Genomic DNA, 20,849 nt, shown 5'->3' on the forward strand with positions numbered 1-20,849 from the left:
TGTTAGGCTACTTACTTTTAAAGTATCAATCTGTATAGAGGTGTGTTATACCACTTCAGTTACAGTGTCACTGGGGCATCTTTCATACGGAGACTGTATGTACAGAAACATGATTCTCTCAGGCATTTACTGGCATAAACTCAAGAAATGGCCAACTTCCTCTAAAAAGTTACACGAACTCATTCTATAAGTATGCAATATGTCTGAGGGCCTCAGGTTACATGGTAATGAGTATTGTAGAAATAGATAGATATTCATTATCACTTCCCAAGGGAGTGTTTTGGATTAAATAGAAGTTTAAAATGCCCACCAGAAACAAACTCTTTGTTAAATGTGCTTTATCTTTTGAGTATGAGCCGATTACAGTATAATTGCTGATAAACTTCTTTCGATCCACAGCAAGATGTAACTGCTTTGACCAAGTCATGAATTTCTCTTGTTGCTCTTAATTTAGGAGCTGTAAAGACACAAATATGTGCTTCCTAGTATGTCAGAACGGGAGGATTGTAATAATTGAAGGCAGATACAATTTGTTAAACTTTCCCTGGTAATAGGAGAAGAGTCTGCTGCGTGGCTCTCCATGGCTCTGTCCAGGGACGCCTTCTCTTCAAAGGGACACCCTATGAAGTCCAGGTTGACTGTGAAGTCAATCTTGGTCTATGCTAGCATGTCAGAGGGTAGAATTTAGCCCAAAGTGTCTTAAAACAATTTTTCAATGTGTTTACAGTAGTAAAACCTTGCTGCAGGAGGAGACTTCGGCATCATGCTTTACCTATGCTCCTATACCAGTGCTACTCTGAGCCATGGGAAGAGCCTGGATCTTACTGCAGGTTGAACTGGTGTGACCAGTGAACAAGCGTGCCCAGTAACTTGCTTCCTTCACAGAAGTGATGATACAGGTGTCAGCATGGCCGTGGTGACCACCATATGGCCAAGTGCCCATCCCATTCTGGATATTAGCACAGCTAAACCATGGCAGCACTTGGGTCACTTTACCAGTCCTGCCGAAGCTGTGCAGCAGGCAGGTGCAAGGCAAGGTCTACGGTAGGTTTACAGCCTGTAAGTCTGCAGCCCGTGGCTTGCTTCAGTGCCTACAACCTGGAAGCAAGAGGCAGTTATTTTTCAGGTTCCATCTAAAAGGTAGTGTTTAAACTGTGACCTTCTGTGCCAAACTTTGTTCCAGAGCCAATTTGTAAACGCTTTGTATGTCAACTTTAGCTGGGAAGTCCCAGCCACTCTCACCATCGTACCGTTATCTTCCAAAAAGCCAACGAAAATACAGCTTTGATGTATTTCTCTAGGTGCTCAGATGCCGTTGCATGTGAGGTGGTATCACGAAAACCACATTATTACAGTAATTCAGGGCCTTCGGGCATCTGATGTTGCCAATTGCCTTCACTTCTTGCTGGTATGTAATTTATCACTGGCGTGGCCTACCCTGCTAAAATGCGCCCTTTGTGGGCAGAGGCGAAGCTAATATACTTTCAAAGTGTATTTGAATTGCTTCAATAAATCACTGCTGTCACTGTGAGCAGTTTTATCACTTGCCGGAACAGTATGTTATCTTCATGCTTTATAGTCTTGATACTATTCTGGACTTTTATTTGTGTAAATTCTAATGCATCATAACTAACTTTATCAAATGAATTTGAACAGTCCTGATTTTTTACTTTATTTTTTTTTAAATTGAAACTTTGCCTTGATCTGTAAAGAGGGACAGTACTTTTATGGGATGTGTTTTATAGTAGTTATTATTTTTTATTATTAATTAGCTCTAAGGAACGCTTGCGGTTTGTTTTCAGTTTGTTAATTTTCATTCTTTTAAGCAGTTCATGCAGCTGCGGTAGCTTTGTTTTGTAGCTCGTTTCCTCTCCTGCTCGGCTGTGTAGCAGGAAGAGCAGCTACGCAGCCATCCAGGGCCGTGGAGTCTCTGTGGCGAGTAGGACAGCGGGGAGATGCAGGAGCCTCCCAGCCTGATAGAGCTTATTTTCTATCTGTGCAGAATATCCACCACAGTAATCGATTGTGTGGATTTAAAATAAAAAACCTCAAATCCAGAAAGCAGTTGCAGACAAGCCTGCCTACCTGAGGACCTGCAGGACAGCATAACAGGGAAGTCACAAGTAGTTAATTGTGCCTACGGCATAATTAATTCCTTCATCTGGGAGCCCCTCCCCTGAATCATAGAAAACAGCCGGGAGCATGAGCGGCATGAGGACTGTCAGAGCTGCGATGTGGAGCCCGGGCTCAGGCATGGGCTGGGGAGAGGGAAAGTTGTGTCTCAGCAGCCAGACCCACGCTCCTGGGCAAGGACCAACTGTGCTCATGCTGTCTGCCTGCTCTCTCCCTGTCCCAGGTGTGTTGGGTGCGACTGCTCCCATCTGCCAGCTCAGCCACCCCACCAGGCAGGTTCTTGGTAACGTCACTGTAAGCTCTAGGCCGACACAAGCACATGCATCATATTCTTCTTCTCCTGCCACAGTGGTAGATCTGTTTGAGTGTGACCTGCGGATGCTTCAGGACCTTGCTGTTACTTGGAAGCTCCTTGCAACAAGAGCCTCTCCTCAGCTCTCCTTTCTCAGGGATGCTCTGACATTAAAGGCACTGTTCGCAGGACAGCCAGTAAAATGTCTCCTTTTTATGGCCATGCCTAAAATACCAGTGAATATTTATGAACCAATTTGCCATGGCTTCTCCTATGATGGGAAAAAAGTGCTTTTCTTTTAATTGATGCAATAGCTCATTCCAGAATATGAGAATAAGGTCTATAAAGTAGTCGGTTTTTATAATTAGAAAATTATTTATTTGCAGCAGAGGTATTTGCTAAATTGTGAAGATTGTATTCATCTGTTTTTTAGTTTGAAGAAGTTATGCTAATTGTTTAAAATTGAACAATGGCTCTACTGTAAGGAAAATTTATAGGTGTAGATTGAGTTCCTGGTCATGAGGAGTAGTCTAAAAGTATGACTTACATTTGGTCTTTTTCAATTACAGAAGTTAGTGTTTTACTCTCAAGGTTTGCAATCGGAATGAGCAGTAGTTGCTAAAGAACATTTTGCAGATGTGTTTGCAGATCCTGTGATTTTCTCTTTTCAAAAATTTTAGCTACACAGACATTTTCAGCAGATTGGCTAGGCACATCAGCTACCACTTCAGAAATGCATGTTGTAAATTTCACATAGAGAGACATTTCTGGCAGTTGCTTTGCGGTTTGACTTTGAGCAGCCCCAGAAGAAGTATATTAAATCAGTTACCCCATCCAGACCACGTAAGAAAGAAACAAGTATTTTAGCCTAAGGTCAACTCGGATGATGGTGCTGCATTAAATTCAGTGATCGCATGTATAGGAATGCATATATAGCCCTGCCCACATGCATAGATCATTTCATAGGATCAGAGGAGCTAGGGATGGAGGATACTTGTGTTTCTGTGAAAAAACCACTAAGAAACCTGGTCTCCCCACAGAAGACATCTCCCCCACCTCAGCTGAGCCTGGGGAGCTGGCAGTTGCCTTTTAGCAAGCATTGCAAAGCCTTTGCAAACCCTTCCAGGTTAATTTCAAAATGCCTATTCGTATTGGTTTGCTGGCAAATCAAAGATTTGCCGAGATCTGTAGTTGCGACTTGTGCTATGGCAAATGACTCTTACTATGCCCTCTTCCTTACCTTCCTGCCACTATAGGCAGGCTTTGGGTTCTGGGAATTCAGCCCTGAAATTCCACCCTTTCAAGTGCTGACAAAAAAAGAACCACCATCTTTTTTGGATCAAAGTAGGGTTCTTCATCCAACTGAAAATTTTGCAAAGCTCTGTATGTAACTTTTAGCACATTCAGCACTCAAAGGTCTCTTCATATTATATATTATATTGGATATCAGTTGTTTTTCCATTGACTTCATCAATTGAGTATATAGCACTTCTCAGCACTGCTGGAATTCAAAATGTCTCATGAGGAAGTCGCCCCTTAAAACCTGATTTTACAGATGAGAAAATTAATATGCAGAAAGGAGAAGTAATGCAGTCAGGGTGTACTATGTCCCAGGCAAGCAAAAAGCAATCAATATTTATGATGTATGCAAGGAAAAAGTTCTGTTGCTGGCTTTCAAATCTACCTTGACCGTACACCCAGGCTGATCTTCAGTATTTATGCTGAGTTGAAGACTGCATATGTTTATGGTCTTTATTGTGCGTTTTCCACAGCTCTGAATGCTTAGCTAGCATTGCTCACAAGTTCAGACTTTGCAAATACCTTTGGCCACGAAGATTGTAAACACAGCTTTGCTGGGGTTGCAAACTATTAAGTGTGCTGTGTGGCAGCAAATGCTCCGTGGCAGCTCTGCCCCAGTGATTTCTGAGAGCAGACGTCACCTGGGAGAGAGACACAGCAGACAAAGCAGAAATATTCAGGAGACTTTCCTACATTTACATTTGTGCCATGCTTTGTCTTTTTGCTAATAAAAGTAAATTTTGCATCATTTACAGTTGCCAAGTTGCAGATACCTTGAGGGGAAATAAGGAGATCAGGACTGATCCTACGGGTTTCACAGTGCAAGTCTACATACAACGCTTTTGCTTGATAGATCAGCCTTCTCAGGCTGTTGCACTAGTTGGGTTAACCAAAATATCCTTGTGCAGCGATAACACTGGACCAGCTATAGCAGGAGTTTTCCAACTGACTAACATGCTCTGCGGTGAAAGCTGGGGATGGGCAAGGGCAAAGAGAGGTTTATTTCCATGTAGCTGAATAAAACCATGCTCTGGCTGAACATTTTGACATCTGTTGACCACAGGCCTGATTCCAGGCTTGCTTGAGTCCACAGAAAAACTGCCGCTAGCTTGAGCGAGGCAGGGACTGGCAGAGTGACGTCTGCCCATGTCCCAAGCACCGCTGTCAGCCTGTTGGCCAACTGGGCAGAGACACTCGGGAATCAATGTAGAAACCAAGCGGTCTCTTCCGCTTGCTGCTCACAGTGTCGTATCTGTTCATTTCTTTTGTGAATACACAAAGAACTTGTGTCTCTAGGTGTTAATACCCTTGTTTTCAAAAGTGCCACTAAACCCTTTTTAGAAAAGGCAAAGGTGAAAGTTCCCCTTTTTTCTTTTTTTAAAAAATGTAGTTCATATTATTCTGCCCACCCAATGCAAGAGTTGAAAATATGTTTGCCTGCGATATGGAGATAGGCATGCTTTGCAGATTCAGCTGCCTGATTTATCAAGAGAGTTTATAAAACTGTGTGAATGAGTTATTGTGCAGATTCCTTGCCTAATTAAAAAAAAAAAATCACAAATTCCTTTGAAATGAGACGATAAATGAGGCGGTTCCCCCCCCCCCGAGGCAACCCAAAAGATGAAACAAAACCTTTGAATTGCCTATGGACAATTAAACTGTTTCATTTCATTTAAAATATTTTTTAAATGTAAATTGAACAAAATTTTTGAAGTCTCAGAAATTGATAGTGTTCTATTTGGAATGTCAAAAGGGAATGGTTTTACTTTTTCAGACATTTTTGGCTTTTACTCATGTATTCTTTCCTTTGTAAGATGAATAATTTGGCCACAGATGAAGCTAACCAGGCACTGCAGTGACTTCCTCTGTAGATTTTGCTGTTCACCTCCTTCCAAGAAAAAAGCTTAGTTGGCAGATACAGCCCAGTTTTAGTACAGTAATCTGAAGTACAAAAGCAATATATATGGCAGAATTGCAATCGGTGCTTCCATTTCTGCAGTGGTACAGAATGGAGTGGATTTACATGTCTTTTGCCTTGTACCTCAAGGGATAATGGGAATGGAGGGTCTTAATGATAACGATTGCTTTAGTAGCAGAAAAGGCCTAACCCAATCTCCTTAACAGCTCTTTGTAATTAAGAAAGACAAGAGAAGTAGGCTAGGGTCTACTAGTAAACTAGAAGGGTTTAATTGCAGGATGAACACAACTGGGAGCACTCTGTGCCTGTGCCGCAGAAGTGAAGTAGGTTAGACTCATCCCCGGTTGCAATTTGGTTTATTACTTGCCAGCGTCTCTTGGTACATAGCCAATGCTTAGTCTAATGGTACTTTCATATATGTATGTATATGAGCATTGGGCCATGCGTGAATGCAGGCTCAGTCCCATCTTGCCCCACTTTCCAGCTTGTGGATTAAGCAGTGGCTGTGCAAAAAGAGAGTTGAGAAATTGTTTGATTTCATATATTGCAGAACTGAATTTTATTGGAATGGAGCCTCTTTTTCCTCAGGTTGATTGCTACTGCCTGCTCAAGTTTCTCAGAAGCCTTTTAAAGGATGCTAAGAATAAATGTGAATAAATGTGTCAGTATCTGTCCCATTGGCGATCCCTTCCTTTAAGGGGCTGAGTTCCCTGGCCTCAGTCCAGAAGTGTACTCAAGCCTGTATATCATTGCTCCGAAATCAAGAAACTGGCTCATACGCTTAAAAGTTAAGCAAATGCTTAAGGGCTCTGCTGTATAGGGGCCAGAGTAATCACTGTGTTGCAGGCGAGTGCTCCTAATATGGTATAAAGCTGGTTAAAGTTGATTGCTAACCCTAATAGTCTTTGGATTATGTTCTGCATGGGTGCACTTGGAAAAGATGATATTTTTGCAGTTGGACCCATATGGGCAGACATATGTTCCATCAAAGTCCTGTTGGCTTCAGTATCATCCTTGCGTCTGTTTGCATCTAGCTGAGGGATGTAGCCCATAACTTGCTGTGCCCTTATGTTATAGGTAAATAAACAAGCACAAGTCCTCTTGCTCAGTGATTTGATATGTTAACCTATAGGTGTATGCAGAAGCAGTGGGGAGGAAGAGTGCCATCAGGCAGTGGCCATTCCTTTGTTGCAGATGGTATTTACAGTTGGTGTCGTGTTTATGAAAACTCTCCTTGAGGCTGAGCCACAAAACAAAGCCCAGCTTGCAAGGGTGAAAAGCAGAGATTGTTAGTGAGAATTTATGGTGCTAGCAGTTATTTACCCCGTTCTGCCCTCAGTAAAATGCAACACAGTATGGTGAACCGTGCATCACCAGCACACTGCAGCCTTCCTCCGATGCCTAGGGTGTGGGCAGGAGCCTGTACCTGAAGCTGCGTGGAAGCAAACAGTGTGGCAGAAGCAGTGAGAGCACATGGACCATCATCTCCGTGACTGTGCTGGTGAGCGGCAGCCTGCCCGAGCAGGCTCTTAAGCACTAGTCGGGATGGGGCTGTAAGCACTAGTGCTCTCTGAGGCAGTGCACAGAGATTTTGGTGTATTTTCCAGAAAAGTTTTGTACAGTTCTGCTGTTTTTCTCTGGGCAAGTTATTTCGCCTGGGTGCTTATTTTTCTATCTCCAGCTGTCTTGTCTATTCAGGAATGCGCCATCTTCAGTGCAAGGACTGCAGCTATTCCTTGAAGTTTGCACGGTAGCCGACACTGTTAAGTTAGTGCCAATTTTTTTTAATAAGGATTTGAATTTATACCAAGTGTAAGTTTGTACCAGCTACAGTACTGATATTCCTGCCCGGAACTACAGGAAGTCACCATTTCGCATGAAAAATATTCCCATGTGAAAATGAATACATTTGTAACAAAGGTTATATTTTGCAATTGTTTTCTGGGTAGAGAGGTGAGAAAAGAGCACTTTGTTCTTGCAGTCTTCAGCCAAAGCTATTGTTTTGGGTTTTTTCCTAAAAATAATAGTAATAAAATAGTTAATCATATGCTTCACTTCTTCACAGTTAACTGTAAATCTTAGCTTTAAAGAAAACTCAGTTTCTTTGCAAGAATGTATGGACACTTTGTCTCTGAATTCAGCAGAATCCTGAACATACTGTTCAGGATTAGCTAATTAATTAAATTAGCTATTCAAAAATCCCATAAAGGGGAATTGCAGCAGACTGCAGCAGTATAACAGTCTATAGCCATAGTAAGGGCTATGACTAGATTTGCATCTGGTTTGGTCTTTAAGCAGTAAAGCTCTTTTAAGAGCAACCGACAAATTCTCCAGAGTGGTCTGTTGGCCTGCCCATGGGTGTGCGTTTACTCTCGTTAACGTCGGCGGGATTGGTGGGCAGGGGCTGAGAGCAGAAGGCTTATACTTGGTTTTTCCCTAGCGCTAGTTGGGAGCTCCTTGATGTTACGAGAACCGCACACCAGCTTGCAATACGTGCCTTCAGCGGCTTAGCTCTGTGGGGATGCGAAGGCTTCACCCCTCTCAGAATAATGTTTTTCAGGTCCTGCAGTACTCTCGTTGCAGGCACCTCAGCTGGCTTTGGACATCTACACCGCTCCAGTGTAAACCCTTGCTCATCATGCTGCCCAAAGGGAAGTGCTTTCCAAAGCCCATCTCCCCAGAGCTGTCAAGCCTGTTCACGTGACTCCATGGATTAACGTAGTTCAAAAGCATGAAATACTTTCCTCCTCTCTATCACCTGTGTCATTTGCTGGCTGAATGACTTTTTTTATTTTTCTCCTGGTCTCCAATAAAATGCAGAAGCCTCAGATTACCAAAACAGCTGCACATGCTTTGTCTGGGTTAATGCATTTAAGTCAGGCTCTAGGGTCTGGGTAAGTGCCAAGATCCTGGATCAGCTGCTTTACCAGAATTATGCTGCTGTAATGGAGCCCTGCATTATTGTGTTGCAATTATTTTGGCTTGCAGCTGGCTGCTCCCTCTATATTTTTACTGAAGTGAGATAAAAGGATTTTGTCTTAAAAATAGAATTTTCTTTTCTGAATCTTACAGAAGCTTTGAGTTACATACCGTGTCTGTAAGAGGTGCCCCTCCATTTATCTTCAGATTTATCTTCAAGAAGAGGAGCAAATAATTTTTGTAATCGTTTTTGAAGAACAGGAACAGTGCTAAATGGTCTCAAAACATAAAATAAAAGTATATTGAAAAGAGAATAAAATAAGTTATTAAAGTGTCATGTAATAACATGGTTTTAGGTTCTCAGCAAGAACAGGTTTATTTTCAGCATCAAGCCACTTACCAGTAGCAAGTTGTTCTTAAAGCTGTCCCTATAATTTGGCAATACTTTGTGTAGACAGGTAAAAGAACAGATCCAGATTTTAAACTGAAGAAAAACGTTTCCCTAAACTTGAATCTTCTATATTTATATCTATTCAAGCTCTTTTTTGACGCCTATTTATATACATTTCTTGTCAAATAACAGTGCTCTCAGGTTCTCCAGTTGATAGTGAAAAGTAAACTGAATGCAATCATTTATCTTTGAATTGTTCAACTGTGCTGCCCTTCATGTTCTTGTTAATAATGCCAGGTCTCCCAGGAGCTCTCTCACGCAATTTTATCACATAAGCTTTTTGTTTGACCTTACCTGCTGTTCCCCTGGAACATGGAGGGGGGGGAAAGAAGCCAAAATGTCAGCCTGCCTTAATTAAAATTTTAGTCTCAGAAGATGTTACAGTATGTGATTTCATTAGGTATATAATGAAAGTATTTAATCATACCGCTTATTTGTCTGGGCCTTCTTACTTGGTAGTGAGGTCACCGACTTTTAAAACAACTCTTTTAAGGTGTGGAAAAGTTACTGAGGGGTGGGTGTGATTCATAAATCCATTGTATCCATGATTTTGCATGTTTGCCCTAAAGGTGGTTGCTTGGATGATGAAGTAGAAGGCTCTAAATAGCAGTTCAGTGCTCTCTGCAAAAACATTTTTCCCCCACAGGACAGCAAGCATGCATATAAATGTTTTTTTAAAAGATAGTGCTATCCCTTGTCTCCAGCAGTTGGAACTTGGCATCGTAAAGAGTAGAAGAAAATGTGATGGGTGTTTCTTTGGTGCTGACATGTAAGAAGCTCTAAATCTTACATGTGATACGCGGTGTTACTTTCATCATTTCTCATTGGCGTAATCTAAACCACCGTAACTGGAGGCTTTCTACCACCTAGATGAGGCCATTTGTTTTATGCAGTGACTATTCTTGAGGAAAAGTCTGCGCACAAAGCACTCTCTCTTTTAGCTTTTGTAAAGATGTACCTTATTCCAGCTTATATGGGACAAGCAGAGTTAAAAAAATAGATTTGCGAGGCCCTGATCCTGCACATCTTTTGAGCGGGGAGGGTTTGCATTGCTAGGGGAGTTGTGTTATTCCCCTGATTTTTCCCATTTCGTTAGCAGCCGAGAAGTGCCCCCAGTTGGCCGTGTTGTCTCAAGTAGCACATGAAACCATCTATGCTTCGGATGCTCTGTGCCTTGGGTTTCTTCCAGCCCCCGGGGTTGCAAAACAAGTAAAACCAGTATTTCATATAGCTTTTTGAGGAAGAATAAATGAAGAGGACAAGGAGGGGCAGTTCAGCTAGATAAGACAGATCCTGCTTTGGCAGTTGGACAGAACTAGCCACATGGGGGATTTCAGAACTGTTATCCACAAAAAAATTTCTTGTGTATTCAGGGTGTTTTCATCAGCAGTTTTTACCAAATCCAACAAATAGGTCGCTCTGAAATAATGCAAAATTGCAGCAGAATTCCAAATTTGATTTCTTCTTCTTCTGAAGCTGGACAAAGAGGTTTTTGCACTATTGATTTTGTGGGATTTGTAGCTTTGTAAGCCAGAGAGAGAAAGGGGGAGGGGAAGACAGACAAGTTGTCTTTAACCAGTATTTTTCTTCTTTCTTTTGTAGTAATAAATCTTACTGGCTCATATCTCTGATGCATATACATCTTGCTGAGTTCCTTAATGCAGCTGAATACAGCTCTTTTCTCTGTGGGTCTGCCAAGAAATGTGGCTGTTGATCTGTTACCAGGTTCAAGAAGCATGAATGTGCTCTCAGCAAAGCTACGGCCAATTTAGGGACCAGGGAGCTATGATTCTGGCAGCAATTATGTGTTGAGACTCTAAGTTCAAAATCCTGCGGTTTTATAACCCCAGCTCTGCAAAGAATTATTCGAGTCGCTGTCATTGTAATCAGTTTAGGAATATATTTACCGTGTTATGTGTTATCAGTGAATGTAACTGGAGTGCCATTAGCTAAAAATTGTTTTGATCTTGCACAACTTGAAAGAATCAATGTCATTAGTTTTGCAAAACAAAACTAGCGTAATGCCCCGTGCCTTCCCATGCAAGCTGTACTGCTGGAGTGGGATGTGCTTTTACCCGAAACGAAAGAAGCCAAACTGTAAGTCACTTATCTCAAAAGGCTTCTCTTGTTTTTGAGGGTCTGAGCCTGTGGAGTGCCCTGAGGAGAGGAGTCTGTGTGCTGCTGTGGTTATTGGCACATGTGCTGTTTTATGTGTGTTACAAGCCACCTCATAACTCCAAGTTAATCTGTTGCTTCTTAAGACTCCTTTATTTCAGGCATAGGTATTCTTGTTTTTTTTTCTTTGTATGTGTGTGAAAATGAAATAAAATAATTGCATGGTCTTATGTTTTGAGGGGAAAGGGATGGATTTTTAGCATTAAGCTATTATGTATTTGTCCTTCTAGCTCACATGGTATCCAGTTCACACCCATAAATTATCTATGATGTCTTCAAGTGGAACACAAAGCCCAAATACCTTCCTAGGTCAAGACATTTTTATGTGTATTGCAGAGAGAAAGCAGACACAGTAGGAGTGGATTGATCAACTGCAGCAGATTTGGTTTGCAGCATGCCTTGGATTTTAGATCCAAGCTGAAACTACAAAATTGTTTACAAAGTGTTTTGGATTCCAGCTGCACCAGATGCAGTTTAAATCTTCAGACTCACACAGAAAATGACACACCAGCAGGGAGACGTTAATTAGTGCCTCTTCTGTGGGAGTCTTCCAAACTGCAGACACTTTGGGGTGAGGCTAAAATCAAAATCAGCTTAAATTTATAGCTTAATTTTATGTTTTCCATGAGACATTTAGTCCATCATTTGCAATGAAACTGGCCAGGTGATGACCAACTGCATAATGGAAAAAAAAAAACCTGATTTCCTCAGCAGCCACCCAAATCTAACGCCTAACACCTGGATGTGAGAAGCCAGCCTGAGCACAATGCCTTGGAGCAGCGCTTCTCTAGAGTGAGCAGTATATGGGGAGACTTTGTAGCTGGTAATTACAATGTTCATGTAGGAGGTGAAACATCTGGTTGCAACCCAGTACTTAAGTATCTCACGCAAGGTAAGGAGTGTCAGCAGGAGGGACTGACGGACCCCTGTAGCAGGGAGGGCTTTGTTCTGGCTGCTAGAAACCCCTTGCCTCAAATTCCTGCTCTCAGTTGTGCTGGGAAGGGATTTCCGTATGCACCTCCCACAGCTTGGCCAACTGTCCTAAACACAAGATTCCCCAACCTTGCTTCCTTTCCTCGTATTTTACAGATAACATTTAGGGTCTGTTTGAGAATCAAAAGGTTCTTTGTGTCGAGACAAAGCGTTTGATCTTGCTGAACTGCTTGCTTCATTTTTTTTCTTCCTTCCAGTTTTGCAAGTACTTTAGGATGGACCAACTCAGAGCTTTTGGCAAATAAGTGAGATGTACTGATGTGTGCATGACTGAATTATAGTTTTACAATGACATTTTTTTCTTCTCTGATTAGTAACTTATCATGGGTGTTTTAAGTTTCTATGATAATAGAGTAAAAGCTACATCCAGCCACTTTAATACTTTACCCTTAGCTTATTTTAAAAAAAGTAAAGGAAAACGTAGCCTAGTAAAATTGTGGGAATAGATACCTATCATATTCTTCAGCCTACAAAACCTACTGAGCACTACTCCAGCCAGGGCAAAGTAAACTAAAATAGGCCAGAAATAGCCCCTAGAATATCCACCGTACACAGGTGAACTTCCTACTTGTGGAGTGAATTGGGTGGCATTGCCAGTATGTGATCAAAGGAAGCAGACTGGGAAGAGGATACTGTCTCACATGCAAAAGATTAGTCATTTCCTTGGAAGATAGGAAAAGTGTTAAGAGCTAGCTGGCTAAAATTTTTGTAAATATTTCAAGTCTGGAAGCTGTAATTTAATGCTCTGAATAATACTGGACACAGAGCACACTCGAATCATATCTTTATTCCCAGAACTTCTTATTAAACTGATGAATATCTTCTAGCAAGCTGTCCATCCTCGTTTTAGAGGTTTCAGGTGATAGCAAATGTGCTTCCTCTCTGGGTAAATTGCCCCCTTGATAATTATAGGGTCTGTTGAAACTTTGAATTTTATTTCTAATCTGAAAAGTTCTAGGTTTATCTTCCAGCCATGTAATTTTATTAAGCTGTTCCCTATTCTGTTCAAGAACTATCTACCAGCAGATACCTATCCATCTTTTGAATAAATTGAGCAGAGTGAGCTCATTAGGTCTCCAGGAAGATGTGCACTTTCTGACCTCAGATCACTTTTGTAGCTCTCTTCTCTGCCCTTTCTGGTTTGGGGAGTCTTCTGCAAATGTAAGCTCCTGTGGCAAGTGCAGCACAAGGGACTGGGTGCAGAATCTGCTGTTACACTATTTTCAGTACATAGCAGGGTATTCCCTGGTGTCTGCACCCAGAGGTGGTGCTTCCTCCCCTTGGCTTCTCCCTGGGAACTCAAACTCAGTCTCTTCCCCCGTGCTCCCGGTGGCAGTTGCAGCAGAGGCTGAGCTGGTCCATACCGGGGCTGTAGGGCAGAGGTGCCAGGCTGAGAAAGGCACTGCAGTAGTTGTGGAGCAGGCAGGAGCGTGGCCAGAGCTGAACAGCCTTGCATCCAGCCCAGTTAGCCCTGCTGAGGTTTCCCTTTTGAATTTCTTTTGGGCTTTGCTTACCTGAGCTGCTGCAGTGTGTCGCCGAGGTTGGCTCGGCTTCTCCCAGCCAACTTCATTACACTGAGCGAAGCAGGAAGGGAGCAGATGAGGTCTCAAATCATTTCACATCAAAACCACTGTGAATTTATGCATTTCCATCGGATGGGCTTAGATGCAAGGACTCTGTTCAAGTGGCAAGAGTACAATAAGATTTGCAGTTCAGGGACTTGTGCCAGACTGCCGCACTCATCAGCCAAAGTGCTGATTACTTTCTACCCAGAGTGCTGATACACGTAGTACAAAGCTATCTTCCTAATATATGCTTCAAATTCAAAATGGGCAATGAAAAGGTCCCTCCAAACATGGACGTGCCATTCATGAAGCATGTATGCTGAGGCCAGTAGAGCACCAAATATGCTTTAATTAACAGCTGTAGGTGATGTTACTGGCAGAGGTGTAAAATCACCACGTTTTATCTTTTGAGCTCCGTAGCCTCATCAAGAAGTTAAAACATTTGTGGGTCTTCCATGCAGTCTTTCTCCCCCTGGGATGTTTAAGTTAGCTGACTGTCAGCATGGTGATGCAGGCTGTAAAGGTTCAGAGAATTACCTTGATGGTATGACGGCTTCTTCCATTCCGACTGCAATCCAAGGCTCATTTTTCCTCTGAGGCATTCATTGAAATTCTGTGCACGATTTGTTCCTCTGGTTGTTTAACAATGTCTCTCATGTTTGCCCTGATTTAAAAAATCCTCCTTTGTAGCAGAGATAACATAGAGCAGGATGGTATAATTGCAGTAAAGAGGCCCTGGAGCTTGCAGTAATAGCATGGTTCATCTGATGTGTACTGCCATTAGAAAATAACCCACGTATGTATGTTCTCAGGGGACAGTAAAGAGGCTTTTAAGGATTACACTTTATGTAGTATGAAAGCTAATGAGCAAAAGAGCAAGTATGAAGAAAATTATTGCTGCAGAAAGCATGGTGCCACTTCCTTGCTCGTTTCCTGACACCTGTGTAGCTCCAAAACATCCATCTCTGCCCATCAATGCATGGCTTTTCGTGCGCTGCAGTCGGTTCCCAAGCCTTTTGAGAACACCGTATTATTTTCATTTCACTGAAAAATAAATAGCATGTCAAAAGTATGGCAGAGCTGAGTTCGGGATTGAAACTGCTGTGTGTGTACAAAATAAATAGCTTGGGGGGAATAGCGATCTATGATAGTTTGTGCCCTCAAAAAACCTGAAAGATTTGCTAGAATGATACCGTTTCATGAACATTGTTGAAAGGTTGAGGTATTAAGACTATTGGTTACGCAGACTCTCAATTCTCCCATCTCCATTCTTTTCCTGGCCAGTGCGCAAAAACGTATGAAGACATCAACACACAGTAAACACTGAAGGATGCGTTTCAAATGCTACGTGTCATGCAGAGTCAGAGTTGTAAAGTTTGGGCTGTGGAGCTGGAAATTTCAGAGCAGCTGGCTTCTGATATTGACAACTTCTTGTTCAAATGGATTGCCACGTAGAGTGCCAATTCCTTCCCCTTGCATTTGTGCTGAAACAGAAGCCGTCTAGCACAACAGACTTGGGCTTCTTTGTTTTTTCACAGCATTTTCCTCTTGCTTAAAGAGCATGTTGTAGATAAATTAATTCACCTTTTCATAGTCTGTACCCTGTCTGCACTATTGTAGTACATTTTTGTACCTTATCGGGTTTTTATGTTCAATGGAATAGATGAACTTGCATCTTTCTTCATATATTTAACATAGTAAAGGGTCAGACTTTGCTATCAGGTAAAGGGAAGTGGCTTCACTGGAGTTGCAGAGCCTCAGAGGGGAAGCTGGATTTTGACCAAATGCTCTACTGGGGTTCTGCGGCAAGGTCTGACATCCATAACTTCATTATATTCCAAAGGGTACTAACAATAATTAAAAACAAGTCCAAGAATATTAAGTGAGGAAGAGATGTCAGCCAGCATCTTTGCAAGGATGCAAGCAGGCCAGTAACCTTCTTAAACATCCCTGTTTCCACCCACAAATCAAGGGAGCTAGTGGTCAGGAGATTGCAGTACCTCTTCCTGGGCCAAAGAAGTGACTTTAATTTCCCTTAATGGCAAAGAAGGTTCAGGAGACAACGTGATCGGATTCTTACATTAATACCTCTTTACTCCTATCTAATCACATTGGAAGTGTGTTAGAGTGCATGTGAAGTGTTTTTTCTGCTTGTATTGAGGCCCGTCTGTGTGGTCAGAGGGTTGTAAAGGGCTCACAGAGGGAGTAGGAAAGATGTCTTCTGACTCCCAGGGGTGTAGGCAGGACTCTGCATGTTGGGACAGGGGTGAGGGTTGCACGTGCCCTACGGGCAGGAGAAATTGCTGAAGTCCTTGAAGAGTAATAAGACTGTTAAAATAATAATCCATAACCTAATGGACCTCAGCTCTTAACCCGTCCCCCTTTTGTATTCCTGCACCTAAAACATGGAGTGGTTGTGCCATGTACTAAGCAGTGTTTGCTAATACAGAGGAGATTTTCAGGGCAGAGGTACATGTAGTACCCCCATGAGAGGATGCCTACACGTTCAGCATGAGGGTAGATACTTAGTCATTTCCATAATTTTTTTGTTTCAGTTTGATAGTAATGTCTGTACTGGGCAATAAATTCGTCGTATTTGGAGAATCTGGAACACAAAGCTGAGGTGAAGAGACAGCTGTATGTTCAAACATACAGCAGAGTATCAGCAGTAGTCTGACTAAAGTAATGGTAATGCAATTATATTTACTAGAGATAACAGAAGGGCTTCTCTCTGCTTGACCCCAGTGGTGTCTGTCTGCAGAGCACCAGTCCACCACCCTGTGCCAGCGCATCACGGTCCAACTCTGTGAGCCCAGATCCGATGTTTGACTGCATTCCCCAACTTAGCGTCACTTGATCCCTGGTCCACCATCAATCTGTCGTTCATTACAACATCTGGGACTTACTTTGACAGCCACAAGTGACATGAGATGAATTATCTGTTGCTGCTTCTGCTGTCAGTTGACTCCTCTCTGCTTAAACTTCCAGTCTTGCAAATACCAGAATAGGAGTCCTAAATTTTTTATTTCTGTCCTTTCTTCCCCTCCTCCCCCATAATTGGTGTACGGGAGCAGAAGAGGACTTGCAATTTTATTATTGCTGTATAAGCCTTCTGTAAACTCAGTTACAGCACTTCTGATGTTGGTAATTTTTGTGACTAAAAAATATGCTGACACTGTGCTTGTGCATAGGAAAAGAGCAACTTTGAATGTATAATAATCTGGTGCATTTGGGAGATGTTTGATGCTGTATCCCAGCCAAGTTAATCACTTGTGGAATGATTTTTTTTTTTTATTTTGCTCAGTTGACTGGAGACATTAATCTCATATCTGTGGAAAGGCATCTTTAATGCTAAAAAATTGATCAGAGATACCCGACATTTCTCTGGCATCAGAAAAGATTTTGAAGGGAAGCTATCAGTTGACAATAGACTTGCAGAAACAGAGATATTGGTTGCTTTGTTTTTCTTACATAATGAAGAAATACCCAGGTGATGATTTCGAATTCGTGAAGTATATTGAATGGTGTACTGTATTCATGAATATAAATTGAGCGGACTTGACACACATTTTTCATATAAAAATAACACAGCGTTGCTCCTGATAATTCTTCTTTGCCTGAAATATGCTTATTCTGAGAACATCGCTACAGAGTTAATAGTGCACTGCATAACTGCATGTTAAAAAATATGAGTGCTAAAGGACAGGGAATGTCTTAAGGAGAAATTATTCATAGATTTCTAATGACTGTGGCTGGCTGCATTTTTCAAGGACAGGATCTTTCTGCATCTTCCTTTCCTTTCCCACTTTTTCTGCAAAATCCTTCATCTCTAAATAGTAGCATCACCTGGCGAGCCCACTTCCATCCAGGGAGACTCATTCTCAGGCTGGATGGCATTGCTGCCCAGCAGCACACCGTCCACACTTCACTTCCCATCCACGCTTCTGCCTCAGTAGCAGCTTTGCCCTCCAGATCACCCAGACTTTGCCTATTTCTCAGTTAGTCCTAGAGGAGCTGTCCCAGCAGAAAACCTGCAATGTTGTGGTGACTTTGAACACAGAGCTGATTGCAGGTTGAAACAGAAGCATCAACTTCTCATCCCTGGACAGTCACTCGTGCGTCAGCAGTGTTCTCACCGAGCAACGGGGAGGACCAGGTGCTCCCTAACTTTTATGATTGTCCTCTTTTGCCAAACACGAAGCTAGTAGGGTGGAATATGACCCTTAATATGCTCTAATCGTATAAAAAGCCTTGCAAGGAAGAGCCAGTGTGTATACAGATGTTCTTCTTGATTAAATAAAGCCTTCTCTGTTTACATCATGCTAGGGAGCCGCGCTACAAGAAAGGTAAGAGGGTAAGATAAGAAACGTGACCTGAAAGAAAACTACCAGATTAGACTGTGAAGGCCAAATACTGATGTCCTTGAAGCCAGTGGGAGTTTTGCCTCTGAGGAAGCAGCCAGAAGCCAGTAGCACCCTGTGTCTGTTCAGGAGTTCACAATCCTGTGCTACAGTCAGGTGTCCCTCAGGGTGGTCTCTGCCATGGGGTTGAAGAGCATGAGGAAAGTGTGCTGCCCACTCGTGTTAGCCTGCCAGGCCTGTCAACTCTCAGCATTTGTTTAGTCCCCTTCGATTTTCACTTCTAGTAATGCTTCTCTAGAAATAGAGCAACTTTTTGACAGATGTGGGGAGAAATGATGGAATCCTTTGCGGTTCCTTAGAACAGTTTTAATTTTGCCCCTACAAGCAACAGGGTATTTGAAGACGGCTTTCTTTTTCCAGGTTACCAGCCTGTCCTGCCGAACCAACAGCAGGGGTTCCAGGGTCTCATGGGAATCCAGCAGCCACCCCAAAGCCAGAACCTGATGAATAATCAACAGGGAAATCAGGTGCAAGGCATGATGGTGCAGTATCCAGCCATGTCGTCTTATCAGGTACTTGGAAGCCGTAAAGAAAGACTGATTTTCTCGGAGAGTGTTTAACTGAATTAAGTTTTCCTATCACAGAACAGTCTTCATTAGGACAGTGTGTGGCAGGGAGGCCTCCTGATAAGTACGCTTCTAAGTCAAATTGGTTTCTTTGCTTCCTGTTTACATATTCTTAGTACTCCCGATTTTTCATTCTGAATTGGGAATTCTTTAAATGAACTATTTATTACAACCTGCAGTGCGGGTAAAATGTCACAAAGGGTGATGGAATTATACTTCTTCCTGTGAAGAAAACAAATTAAAAAAAAGACAGAACATTTTTTTTTTTTTTTTTTTGCTAATGCAATATTGTTTCCTGTAATGAAGTTGAGAGCTTTGCCTGATCCAGTTGAAGATTACTCATCTGTGGAGGCTCCTGCCAAGGATCTCACCATGTCCTCTATAACAAGCTGTAGCCAGATAGATTTTTGTTTATTGGGTTTTGGGGAGAGAGAAGTGGCTTGATTTTTACCAAGTCCCTGAGTTACCTAGACATATTTCCTCAACTTTATACCTGGATTCTGTGAGATATGCCAAGAGCCTGTGAGAGCCTATGAGGTGGCCTGTGCTTACGTTTCCTGCTGGTCCCTCTGGAAAGTTAAAAAACTGTATGACATCTAATTCATTTTAATAGTTTGCACTGACTGAGCAGCCATTCATCTTTTCCCTCGGCTTCTCTGAAAACACTACAGCAAACCCAGATGGAAATGAGGGAATTGCTCGTGGGTAAAATTTTCCCCTTATGTGTTCAGAAGTACCGTACTGAAAATGTGTTTTAAAGGTTAACGATCAGGTTAAAGGTTTAGACCTTTTAGATGGCCTAGATATACTAGGGTTGAGTCTTCTGTTTGCACTGATCGCGGAAATCCACATTCAGCCAGATCATGATAGAGCCACTTACTAGACCAGGAGCAGAGAGACTTCTCTTTAACCCTTCTCCAGCAAAAGAAGATCCTCAGGGATGAGAACAGTTCTGAGCAGCAGAGAACGACACATTTTGGCAGAACATGTGTTGTATACTCAAATTCAGCTAGAAGGAAGATAGGAATGCTTGGGACCTACTTTAATTTGTTTACTAATTATATTTTTTTTCCTACGAATTTCCGTATTCCTACCTAGGTGCCAATGACCCAGGGTTCTCAAGGATTGCCGCAACAATCATATCAACAACCAATCATGCTACCTAATCAATCAGGTCAAGGAACACTTACAGCCACTGGAATGCCTGTCTACTGTAATGTCATACCTCCTGCCCCACAGAACAACCTACGGTTGATTGCCCCACACTGCCCGTCCAATAACGTTCCAGTTATTTCTGCCAGCTGCAGGACAAACTGTGCGAGCATTAACAATGCAGGGTGGCAGGTCAAGTACTGACACTGTGGCTTAGTGTGGATATACGAGGATAGCGGTGCGTTATTTGACAAATAACTCATGGCCTTCAAATGAAGAGGAACACAACAGGATTATCAGTTGAGGACATAAGAACTGACTATGCTCAAGTGATTTGCTGCTGGAAAAATCTGTAAAAAAAAAAAAAAAATTTTGAAAAAAAAATGTTTGCTGGTTAATGGTGCATATTTTTGTCATGTCTGCTAGGTATGCCTTTATAGCTTAGCTAGTGACATGAATTCATTGAGGTAAGATTTTTTCCTACCACTGAACACCACTGTGTAGATTGTAATATCCCCGATTCGGATTAGTTTTGTACTTTGTGTTGAGTTTGTGAAGCTAAAAGTATTTAAAAATATAATAAAATCACATTGTACCAAAGCTGTAATGGAAATGAATAAAAAACGAAAACAAAAAAAAGAATTACTGAATGGAAGGAATAATTTATATACACTATAGAGTTTTTTTATGGATATATACTGTATTGTAGTGCTTAATCACAATAAAGCTATTTGACCTCATGGAGAAAGGTCATGTTTCTACCACCTGCTTGGTCTCCTCTCTGTTTCTGAGTGAGTGAACTTCCCTTTGGTTCTGCATTGTCTTGTTTCAGGTGAAGCTAAGGGGGGAATGATGCTTAATGGGCTTATGGAAGGCAACATACCTGTCTTAGCATGCAGTACCATAACCGCTAAGACCACTTGGAAATTGTAGCATAGACATCCAGAAAGTGTTCAATGAATGAT

The 20,849-nt window shown here is 42.0% G+C and overlaps 1 protein-coding gene across 1 annotated transcript in view; it reads left to right on the forward strand.

Moving 5' to 3' along the window:
• The window catches only part of ARPP21 (cAMP-regulated phosphoprotein, 21kDa), a 203,078-nt gene extending 182,430 nt beyond the window's left edge, over positions 1 to 20,648 (forward strand). Inside the window, exons 21-22 of the mRNA XM_009329989.1 lie at positions 18,527 to 18,678; positions 19,831 to 20,648. Coding sequence (XP_009328264.1) covers positions 18,527 to 18,678; positions 19,831 to 20,088 — 410 coding nt within the window. The 3' untranslated portion in view covers positions 20,089 to 20,648. The remainder of the gene's footprint in view (positions 1 to 18,526; positions 18,679 to 19,830) is intronic.
• The last annotated feature ends 201 nt before the right edge of the window (positions 20,649 to 20,849 follow it).

This window comes from Pygoscelis adeliae, unplaced genomic scaffold, assembly GCF_000699105.1.
Source record: "Pygoscelis adeliae isolate BGI_AS28 unplaced genomic scaffold, ASM69910v1 Scaffold368, whole genome shotgun sequence".
Lineage (NCBI taxonomy): Eukaryota > Metazoa > Chordata > Aves > Sphenisciformes > Spheniscidae > Pygoscelis > Pygoscelis adeliae.